The sequence below is a fragment of the Papaver somniferum genome, unplaced genomic scaffold (genome assembly GCF_003573695.1).
Source record: "Papaver somniferum cultivar HN1 unplaced genomic scaffold, ASM357369v1 unplaced-scaffold_137, whole genome shotgun sequence".
In the NCBI taxonomy this organism is placed as follows: domain Eukaryota; kingdom Viridiplantae; phylum Streptophyta; class Magnoliopsida; order Ranunculales; family Papaveraceae; genus Papaver; species Papaver somniferum.
In genome coordinates, this window is record NW_020622934.1 from 16,181,302 (window position 1) to 16,192,738 (window position 11,437).

The following is an 11,437-nucleotide window of genomic DNA, read 5'->3' on the forward strand; positions in this document are numbered from 1 at the left end:
GGCCTTGACTGTGTCTTTAATTTTAACCACTCCCTTCGCACATTCATGGTTCACTAACTAGTAAAAAGGGTATGCAAGTACCCTCTCACTGTAGTGCGCTCTTTCTTTTCGTTCATCTCAGTATTGCTTGGACTAGCTGGCTTGGTATAGTGTACTTATTTGATTTGAATTCTGACAAGTCTGATTAATTTACCACATAAATCAAGTCTGATTAATTTACCCTCTCACTCTGTGTAGATTAACCATACGGAGTGGTCTGTTTCTATATAAGTGAGTCTGTGCTCACCTGTGAAGAGAGAAGTGAAATTGAAGTTCATCTTTTAGCTTGAAATTTTGGGTGAACTGGAAAGAAGGAAAGGTCTTCCAATTATTCTCGTACCGTCTTTTGAGTTTGCCTTAATCTGCTTCGCTATTTTCTTTCAAAAGTTCATAGGTTTTTCGTTACCTTTTTTTGAACTAGTGGCAAGTTAACAAAAATCTGTCTTGGATGGAGAAGAGTTTTGTATGGGACTGTGGTGGTGGAGACTATCGGGAATCAAGCCAGCATTATGATATTTCCTCTCAAAACAGTTGTAAGTTAATTAAACATGATACTACCAGTTCAATACACTCTTCCGAGGGATTCAAGAGTGTTTTCTTTTTTCTTTTTTTTTGTTTCTGAAGAAAAAAATGATCAACTTTCCTTCTTTTGATCGATTTGAACTCTATAGGTGCCACAGGGACCTTTTATCTTTTGCATCAAATTGGTCCACTGTCCTTCATACTTCCTAGATCCCTCGGCAATATTAACTGTACCACGGATACGCTAGAGATGTTTACTAGCTTCTTCTGGTGTGTTTCCACGGATGATGGGAGTGTTGGGAGTACCATCTGGTGTATGCATCTTCAGCTTTTCGAGCCATCTTGTCTTCCCTTATATATTCAATTCCATGAAGCCGAAGGACCCCTCCAGATTTACTAAGGTACGTAGGAATTGTCTGTAACCTCACCCATTAGATTTATTAAGGTATACTTACTGTTAGTTATCAGTCCTTTTCTATAAATTTTCGAAGTGGCATGATTCTTGTTTAATACTTTGTGTGAGATTTGTATCACAGGTTGGTTTTGAGAGGTTACAAATGAAGACAGTGTAGATTCAAGGAACTGTAGTAATGCTGTTGCCAAAAACGACGATGTAAAAGCGGGCAATAGTCATTTGCTGGGTCTGTAGGTAACAAGTCTGCCATGTGCTGTCGACAAACCCCAAGAGATGAAAAGAAATGCTCAAAATGGTGCGGAGGCACGGAACGTCTGAGCACTAGGCCTTAGATATAAAATAAAAACCAGATTAAGTAAGATTACAGTTTTAAATAAGTAAAAATTATCATCATGGTTTTTTCTCTTAAAACTGCTGTAAATTAAACGGAAAATGGGTCATTTGTCCAAATATTTTTAAAACACGGTTCAAATGAACGAGTAAAAATTAGTATGGATGAAATGGACACCAAAAAAATAGCAAGGATGAAACTAGATTCATCCTGCCTTAAACTTAAAAAATAGCAAGGATGAAACTGGATGCATCCTGATGTAAATTAAAAATAAAAAAAAATATTTAAAAATGGGTATGATGAAACTGTTTACATCCTTGCTATTTTTACATTTTTGTCCATTTAAACAGTATCAAAATCTAAATGTCCTTTTCACCCAGGAATTGTTGATTTTGGTCTTTTTAACCAATTTTGTGTAAATTAAATTGATCATATTTTTCAGTAACATATGAACTATGTAACATTATGCTCGTGGGTACCAAATGCTGGAGGGTAAATCACATATCAAAAGTTGTTCCTATAGAGAATAAGAGCCTCTGACAGATTATAACAATCAGAACTTGGAGTCATTTTAATGTACATTGGCGTATGGCAGGGGCATGGTTTACCACGAATTAAGACCCTGCACCTTCATTCTTGAACTAAGCTCAACTGCTTAAATTGGGAAAATGACTAATGCCCTAGAGTTCGTAATCGCTGCAGGACTCTAAATTATTTTTCAACATACATGGACAGGGACAGGATAGATTGAGTCCAGCACACACCAACCTTATCACTTTCCATAGAAACGGGTGGTGGGCATTGCTTGGAAGATTGGTTTTGTGTGGATACTGCCGCATGTGAACCTCAGTATGTTTTGTTCCACTTTCACCTGTTTTAGTCTTAAATGCCCATATATTTGACATATAAATGACTGCAATGTAAAAGATACTTGACTGGGTCTGATATATATCCATTCTTGCAAAGTTGCATCATGTTAAGGACCCCCGCCCTGGACTGGCTCGGGAGTGTTATCCTGAGGGAACCTGACAACCATAAAGAACTGTGTTAATGGACAATATTTTGTATTACAACAAGCTAGACAAGCTTGTTATAATACCCAGTAAAACAACTTCATGAACAAGCAAATCAATCTCTTAAACTCTGGCATAGTAAGAACAAGGAGAAAAAAGACAGAAAAAAGTGGTCACTCAACCCTCCTTGCATTCCAAGTAGCAACGCTAAACATGTGCTGCAAGAGCCGAGTTAAAAGAGCAAATATGCCGACATGTCTGAATTCCAAATCTAAAGGTTCGATTTGTCATACATTTGCTCTATATTAGCAGTAGAACTGAACCCAAAACACTTTGCATCCAGAAATTCTAAACCCTCTACTTGGAGACAACGAAGATTAGCTTCACTCTGGAATAGGTCGTAACAGGAATAATAGGACAGCTGCAATAAGAATGACTGTTTTCTTCCGCGCCAAAATGAATTATCAATTCCAGCTTAGTCAGAGGGACGTAAAACATCCCTTTCAGTTTTTCTGTCTCATTGTTCAATAGAAAACAACTAGGATTGATAAACTTTATCCCTTCTTCATGCAATTTCGTTCCACCCATCCATATCTCCTGGTTCAGTAAGGACCCATAGCTTCTTTATCATGATGCACTGTTTTTTTCTCCACCTCTAATCACAGCAACATCTCAAAACCCTTATCTCCACCTTCTTCACTCCTACCTCTTTCTGCAAACCATTTTTTTTTCACTTAAAATTCACCATAATCTCTAGTTTCCTCCTTTCTCTAGCTTTGTTTGAAAATGGCAGGTGAGTATTCACGGAGGAGGAACTCAAATCCTAAGATTTTAGAAGAACTTGAATCATTAAGCCAAACTGTGTACCAATCTAATACTTCAACTAATAGAAGAACTAACTCTCTCGTTCTTCCTAGAGGTTCAATTCCTTCAGTCTCTTCAACTGATGTAATCGCGACTCCAAAAGATGAAGAGAAAATTGAAAAACCCCGTTCAAGGAGAATGTCGATGTCGCCATGGAGATCAAGACCCAAGCTAGATGAGGAAGAACACGAGCAGACAGGTCGAAGAAAGGGGTCATCTCGTAAGCAGGATATTAAATTGGTGGATGAAAAGGCAGCAGCAGAAAAGAAAGGAATTTGGAACTGGAAACCAGTTCGGGCAATTTCACATATTGGAATGCAGAAAATGAGTTGTTTATTCTCTGTTGAAGTCGTTACTGTTCAGGATCTTCCAGCATCAATGAATGGGCTTCGCCTATCCGTCTGTGTGAGGAAGAAAGAAACCAAAGACGGAGCTGTTCAGACCATGCCAGCTAGGGTGTTGCATGGGGCAGCAGATTTTGAAGAAACACTTTTTGTAAGATGTCATGTCTATGGCAGTACTAGTGGGACTGGGAAAATTCTGAAATTTGAGCCACGTCCGTTCTTAATTTATGCCTTTGCTGTGGATGCTGAGGAGCTTGACTTCGGAAGGAGCAGTGTGGATTTGAGTCTCCTGATTCAAGAATCCATGGAGAAAAATTTGGAAGGTACACGGGTTCGACAATGGGATACAAGTTTCGAACTATTAGGAAAGGCTAAAGGAGCAGAACTTGTTGTGAAGTTAGGGTTTCAGATCATGGAGAAAGATGGGGGTTTAGGTATTTACAGTCAAGCTGAGGGAGTTCAATCAGGTAGTGGAAGTAAGAATTCATCCTCTCTCTTTGGTAGGAAGCAAACAAAGAACTCCTTCAGTATTCCCAGTCCAAAGATGTCAAGCAGAAAGGAAACATCAACCCCTTCTAAACCAGGAGCATCAACTGATTTTCATGGGATTGACGACTTCAATCTCGATGAGCCAGCTCCAAGCCCTTCAACTACATCAGCTGTGCAAAAATCCGAAGCTCAAGATACAAAATCAGCCGTGCAAAAATCAGAAGCTCAAGATACAAAGATAGAAGACGCTGATCTTCCGGAAGAACAAGATTCAAAACTGGAAGACCTTGACCTTCCGGACTTCGAAGTTGAAGACAAAGGTGTTGAGATTGAAGGGAAAGGTGATGCAGAAGAAGATAATGAAGATGGATCGGACGAAAATAAGTCTGTTTCGGATGAATATAAGTCTGTCACAAGTGAGATTGTTAAGGAGGTTGTACATGATCAAGCCCATCTGACGAGATTAACAGAGCTCGATTCAATTGCTCAACAGATCAAAGCTCTTGAATCCATGATGGCAGATGAAAATTCTGTTAAAGCAGACGAAGAAACTGGATCACAAAAGCTAGATGCAGATGAAGAAACAATAACAATGGAATTTCTTCACTTGCTTGAGGAAGAAGGAAATGATGAGCTGCAACTCAGCCACCAAGAAATGTTAACTCTGAAAGCGGAAGCAACTCAAGAAGTTTCAGTAAATGAATCCGAGGTCTATTTGTCAGATCTGGGCAAGGGTTTGGGCTGCGTAGTCCAAACAAGGGATGGAGGCTACTTAGCATCCATGAATCCTTTTGACCATGAAGTATCAAAAAAGGAAACTCCAAAACTTGCAATGCAGATGTCAAAGCCCATGGTTCTTCCATCACAGAAATCTTTCAGTGGGTTTGAGGTATTTCAAAGAATGGCAGCCATTGGACTTGAAGAGCTGAGCTCAGAAATCTTATCCAACATGCCCATCGATGAAGTGATGGGGAAAACAGCAGAACAGATAGCTTTCGAAGGAATTGCTTATGCAATTATCCAGGGAAGGAACAAAGAAGGGGCTAGTTCAAGTGCAGCCCGTACAATCTCCACAGTTAAGAACATGGCAACCGCAATGAGTATAGGCAGGAAAGATAGGATTTCAACTGGTATTTGGAACGTAAGCGGAGACCCAGTAACAATGGATGAGATTCTCGCATTCTCAATGCAAAAGATTGAGGCTATGGCAGTTGAAGCGCTAAAGCTTCAGGCAGAGATGGCAGAAGAAGATGCCCCCTTTGATGTTTCACCACAAGCTGGAAAGATGGGTACTTCAGGTGGCAAAGATCCTAACCGTCCATTAGCCTCTGCAATACCACTTGATAACTTGTTGGAAGGTGGGGATTTTTCCATCATTGAAGGTGAAGCTGGGATCCCGGAAAATGTCATAATCTCTGTCTCTGTTCAGTTGAGAGACCCACTGAGAAGGTATGAAGCAGTAGGAGGCCCACTAATAGTTCTAGTCCAGGCTAGCCGTGATGATTCCACAACAGTTAAAGATGAGGAGAGATTCAAAGTGGGAAGTTTGCACGTTGGAGGTTTGAAGATGAGCACAAAAGGAAAGAGTCGGACATGGGATGCTGAGAAGCAGCGCCTAACTGCGATGCAGTGGTTGGTGGCATATGGTTTAGCGAAGGCAGGAAAGAAAGGGAAACAAATGAGGCCAAAAGGACAGGATTCATTATGGAGTATCTCATCACGTATAATGGCAGATATGTGGCTCAAGCCGATGAGAAATCCAGACATAAAGAATCTCACGCTGCAATAGATGTGAGTAAACCTAAACCTATTTTTTTACAAAACATGTAAATGAATGGCAAGTTTTCATGGGGATTATATTATTATTTGATTATTTGAACAATTTCCTATCAGACTTAATAATGAAATAAATGAATAAATTATATTGTGATATACAATTGCAATCAACTCGTCTGTAAGAAATTGCTTAACTTCCATAGATACATACTGTTAAAGAACAAGCAACATTTCATCAAATTGGCTGCTACACTAGTAATTTACTTATAGAGTTATAGTTGATCATACAAGAAACTGTGCCTATCATTTCTAAGTCCACATGTAAGACAGCATTGAGTAATTTCGTCAGAAGGGTGCTGAAAGTTTAACAAGTAATAAAGAGGAAAGTCAGTTTAGAATGTTTCTAGATACCTTGTATGTACCAGCAGTCCCCACAAGAGCAAGATGCAAGTCTGCAATGATTTGCATCCCAAACGGTCCATCCTCTAACAGTAATAAGGGATATCAACTTATGACAACCAGAGAAAACATTAAGGTTCTTCATAACATGGATCAGCATCCAAGGATGTAAAATCATCATCCCAGTGCAACCCCAATCTCAAACATTTTAATGGCTTCTTCAGCATTCCCCATTTTGAAAAGGTCACTTATAGAACTCCAGAAAAAACACAAACTCTGTGAGTCATTCCATCGAACACTTGTCACGCACTCTCTACCGTACCATAATCTGATAACCCCATTAATCATTAGGTTCCAACTAGATATTGAATGTTGTAACCACGGAATTTACATGCCCATCATCAACTTCTTCTTGTGGTAATTGCCTATTCTGCAGGATCAGCCCTTAAACCTATTTCATCTTTACACCAGTCCAACACCCAACTCCTGTTTAAGTTGCTTAGGCTAGGTAATAACGATAACCACGTGTTTCTCGCTCAACTATCCGAGCCTACAAAAAAAAAAGTTACAGAGTTACTCTACTATTGTGTAAGCACTGTAGGGGCAGTTTCTCCACTACGGTAAAAGTAACTAAAAAACAAAACCTTTGATGCGTAACAACAAAGATTGATTGCTAAGGCTTTTGTTAATTGTAGCACACATTTTTATTAACCATAGCCAAACAATTTAAGCTAAAATGATCAAAGTTACCAAATATGTCTTAATCTTTTTATTAATAATTCTACTTCTTTCCCAAAATCAAATATAAACCCTTTTTTTTTTCAAGATCCAAGCAAAATTATACTTCAATATATCTTTAATGTTCTCTCACTATTCTTACAAATCGTGCAATTATAAATCATAAATTTTACTTTTTCCCCCAAACAATATAAACCCAACTTTAGGGCTGTCAATGGATGTTAACGTAACGGATATTGTCTCTTCCGCTGCCGCTGCCATTAAAAATTAGCGGATATCCGTTATCCGTTAAGTTCCGGCGGAAATAGGAAAATCAAAAACGTTGCCGTTGCGTTGGATTTACCGGATAACGGATATTTATCCGTTACCATCCGGTACAAACAGAAAATAGGCTAAAAACACATATCAACTATTAAATCCAACAAAACAGGTTCTAAATTCATGCCACACACACACAAAAACAGACATACAAATATTCAGATGTTCTAGGCTTCTAGCAAAAGAAAAAATCATGTTTTTTGAAAAGAAAAAGACATCTCCATGACTCCATCTCCATTTTCGACGATACACAAACACAACACAAGTGAAAAAATTTACACGTGCAATACACACGTTAGCGGATAACGGAACTAAACCTAACGGAAATGCACGGTTCCACTACAGTTACGTTAAGAAGGGATTATCCGTTAACTTATCGGTATCGGATATCCGTTTACCGCTATGTCGGACGGTAGCGGTAACGGCTAACGAATTATCGGTATCGGCTAACGGAAAATCAGTATCCATTGACATGCCTACCCAACTTTAAGCATTTGAAAAAATAACACATTTTCTCCAAAATGGTGTTATTTTTCCTAAATCATGATTACAGTAATATCAATTGAGGTTATATATTCTAATTATTCCCTTAAAAATTCTTCACAACAATATCAATCGAAAACGAAATGAAATCAACTAAGGTTTTGATTCTTTTTCAAAAAATCAATTTTCTAAAACTCCAGTAGCACTATTATTCTATAAAAAAAATTTCTAAGATGATGTTCTTTTCTCCCAATCATGACTACATTAAATTGAGTATTCTTAAAAATCATCAATTATTCCATAGATCTTACATAACTTTAATTATGAAAATTATGTAATTAACTTTATTTTATTTTTTTTGACTTAGGAATTTGATAATTTATTTTGCGCTATATATAAAAATTGCGTTCAATTTTATGGGTTATGTTAATTATTATAAGAATCCGTTTGGTTAGATTAATGACTTATTTTATGTGGGTTATAGTTAATAAAAACATAAACTATATTTAAGAGAAAATCATTGTTAACATGGGTACCAAATTGTTTGGGATGTACTAATCATTTACCGATATATATTTTGTCTTATATGCATTTGATACACCCCAAATAATTTGGTACCCATATTAGCAGCCTAACGTAACAAAAGGTCGCGCGACATGTATGTTGTGTCACTGAGTGACATCGTCGTCCTCATATTAAAGACGTTGAGGTATTAGTTTTTTTTTTTAATTTTTCTTTTTGTAGATATCCCAAAATTATGATAAGGGTATAACAGGAATCATACTCTAGAAGATATTTGCCATGGATCGAAAGAGATACCAAAGTAAGCTTAACTAGTTTGAACAAGGGAGCTTGATCAAGGCCTACCAATACAACAAGTTAGCAGTGCAAAGACAATGAAAAAGGGACTTGACCAAGGCATACGAATACCACAAGATGTTAATATAAAGAGACAATGAGGAAGGCTAGTTAGAGGAAGGCAGAAAGATGATCAAGGCTCAACAATAGCGAGAGTTTCTGATAAGAAGGAGTTGCACGGCAACAAGCCTTGTTGTTGCGGAGGACGTTGCTGCCTCGTGAAGGATGCTGACAACGCAGAAGATGGTTCGGTCGCAGAGAAGGAGATGGCGCGGCGGCTTGGTGTTGTTGCCGCGTAGAGGAGTTGGCACGACATATAGGTGTTGTTGGCGCGTAAAGAGATGGTGTAGCAGTTAGGGGTATTCGCGCATGAAGGAGATCGCATGATAGCTGGGGTGTTTTGGCGTGGAAAGTTGGAGATACGGTGGGAAAGCACACTAGCAATCGCAATTGCATAAAAAAGATGAAGGGATAAACTCAGTGGAAAATAGCCGTGAGAGTTTAGAGAGGAACTGCCCTTTGAACTAACAAGAGAGTTCCTAAAATAAGTGGTTCCCGGATAAAGTCATTTATATCTGACGAACGGGCACCTTAAGGAGATAAAAGTCATTAGGTGACACGAGATTTTGAGGGAGGAGTCAAGAAAATAGCGTGTATATCATCAGTGGACTGATTATTACTATAAATATGATTATATAAACTAATAGAGGAGAAGGTCATATTTAGTGTGGAATTATATGTACTGCTTTCTGAATTAAAGTATGTACCCGTTCTGAAGTTGTGTTATTTTCATTTAACGGCTTCATTGGCCTTTTCTCTCATAATTAAGACATAGACTTCGCGGAAGCAATAGACACGTAATTACGCAATACCTTATCAAGGGGATATCGTTCATCCAAACAACCCCTCGCGGGGTAATACCACCACTGAATCAATCAACCTTGGGTAGTTTACACCTACCTTGGGATATAAAACAAGCACTAGTATAATTACAAGAATCAAACTATCGTCGCCAAGCCTTGGTGGCAGGGCCGTCCCTGAAGTTAATGATGGCCGAGGCAAGCTGCAAAAATATTGCCCCATCTAAAATTTTCAAGCCATTTGACCAAGTCAAGAATTTGTGGCAAGTTATTAACTAAACATTCTTGCGCTTGTTTAAAAAAAATGAGAAAAATTGGGGTGGTTTATTATTTTTTTTTATTATTTACTTATAGGAATTTTACCATTATAGTCTCATCTTTTAAGTAAACTTTTAGTGTAAGCTAAATGTAATAATCAAAAAAGATACGGGCAGTGAGTGGAATCAGCCTTTCCATGAGATCCGATCATCAAAAATTAACTCTTAATCTTAAACTTTCAAATTTTAATATGTTGCCCTCATCTTTACAATAATTAAGTCACTAAAAACTACGCCAGTATATGTAATGTTCACACTATAAATAATGGACTTGATGTCCATTTCGGGTACTTGGATCAAGCCCGGCCCTGCTTGGTGGCACACATAATGCAATCCATATCAGAAACAGACAGTTGATGGCAAGCCTTAATGGCGTGCATAACACGATTCAAATCATGAGCAAGTGATGTGGTTCTTCTAGCGTTGATAATGATCAGGGAAATAGAAGACTATGAAACCAAAAATTGTGTTAGGTTATGACTTTGAAGATTTCGCTTAGAGATTCGTGAAGCCCGGTCATACTATTTTTTTATATGATAGTTCTTATATTCACATCTTGTTCTACTGGTTATTGAAGTTCACGAACTTTAAATCAGGAACAAGATAGATAAAAAAAAACACAAAATTCTATTCGTCTCAGACCTTATGATTCCTAAAGATAGATATCTAAACTCAGATTTGTTTGGATTTTTCTTGAGAGGTGGTTGTCGATCTAAAATTTTCTTTGATAAAAGTGTAAGTAATCCAGATCCGTGATGTTTTCTAGACTTGCCTACTGCAAACAGATGTACCATATTTAAACTGCCACGCAACGACTATTATGAGAAACGAAACAGACTTGTTGCCATATTTATGAAATTTAGAGGCATACTTATCTCTTCACCACTCGAGGACTGATATTGGAAGAGAGTGCATTAATAAGAAAAATTTTGGTATGTGACTGTTGGACGCTTAAGCAAACAGTCAGAGGACTTAACGTAGGTACCCAAAATTACGATAAGAGTATACCCGGAATCATACTCTGAAAGATATTTTCCAAGGATTGAAGAAGACACCAAGTTAATCTTAACTAGTTTCAACAAGGTAAATTGACTAATGCCAACCAATGTTACAAGTTGGCAATACAAAGACAATGAGAAAGGGAGTTTGGCCAAGGCCTACTAATGCCACAAGTTGGTAATCCAAAATAAAAGGCGTAATAGCTCGCAGAAGGTATAAAGATGAATAAGACTCAACAATGATGAGAGACGCTGACAAGAAGGAGGAGTTGCGCGATAACAATCCTGTTATTGCGGGTACGCTTCTGCCGCATGACGGATGTTGATGGCACAAACGATGTTATGGCCACAGAGAGGGAGATCGCGTGGAAAATTGGTGTTGTTTCCGCTTAGAGGAGATAAAACCATATCTTGGTGTTGTTTCTGTGTTGAGGAGATGGTGCGGAAACTAGGTACTTTTGGCGCGTGAAGGAAATAGTGTGGCAGGTAGGTGTTATTGGTGCGTGAAGGGGATGATGTGGCATCTAGGAGTGTTGGTATATGAAGAATATGGCGCGATACTGGGGGTGTTGATGTGAAAAGTTAGTGATGTGGAAAGTTAGTGATATGGAGAAAGGTACACTAGCAGATGTCAATTACATAAAAAGTAGATGAAGGAATAAGCTCATGGGAA

General features: G+C 38.2%; 1 protein-coding gene and 1 long non-coding RNA gene across 2 annotated transcripts; both read left to right on the top strand.

Moving 5' to 3' along the window:
* Positions 1 to 318: 318 nt before the first annotated feature.
* Positions 319 to 1,435, top strand: LOC113334470. Its single transcript, XR_003352825.1, has 3 exons — positions 319 to 572; positions 711 to 962; positions 1,098 to 1,435. It is a non-coding gene; the product is annotated as an uncharacterized LOC113334470 (long non-coding RNA).
* Positions 1,436 to 2,812: 1,377 nt separating this feature from the next.
* Positions 2,813 to 5,949, top strand: LOC113334726 (protein PLASTID MOVEMENT IMPAIRED 1-like). Its single transcript, XM_026580912.1, has one exon. The coding sequence runs from the start codon at positions 3,107 to 3,109 to the stop codon at positions 5,804 to 5,806; it is 2,700 nt and encodes an 899-aa protein (XP_026436697.1). The 5' UTR covers positions 2,813 to 3,106; the 3' UTR covers positions 5,807 to 5,949.
* Positions 5,950 to 11,437: the final 5,488 nt, after the last annotated feature.

Bases quoted from the DNA above. Each gene is read 5' to 3' on its own strand.
- LOC113334726 (XM_026580912.1), top strand. From the start codon at position 3,107: ATGGCAGGTGAGTATTCACGGAGGAGGAACTCAAATCCTAAGATTTTA.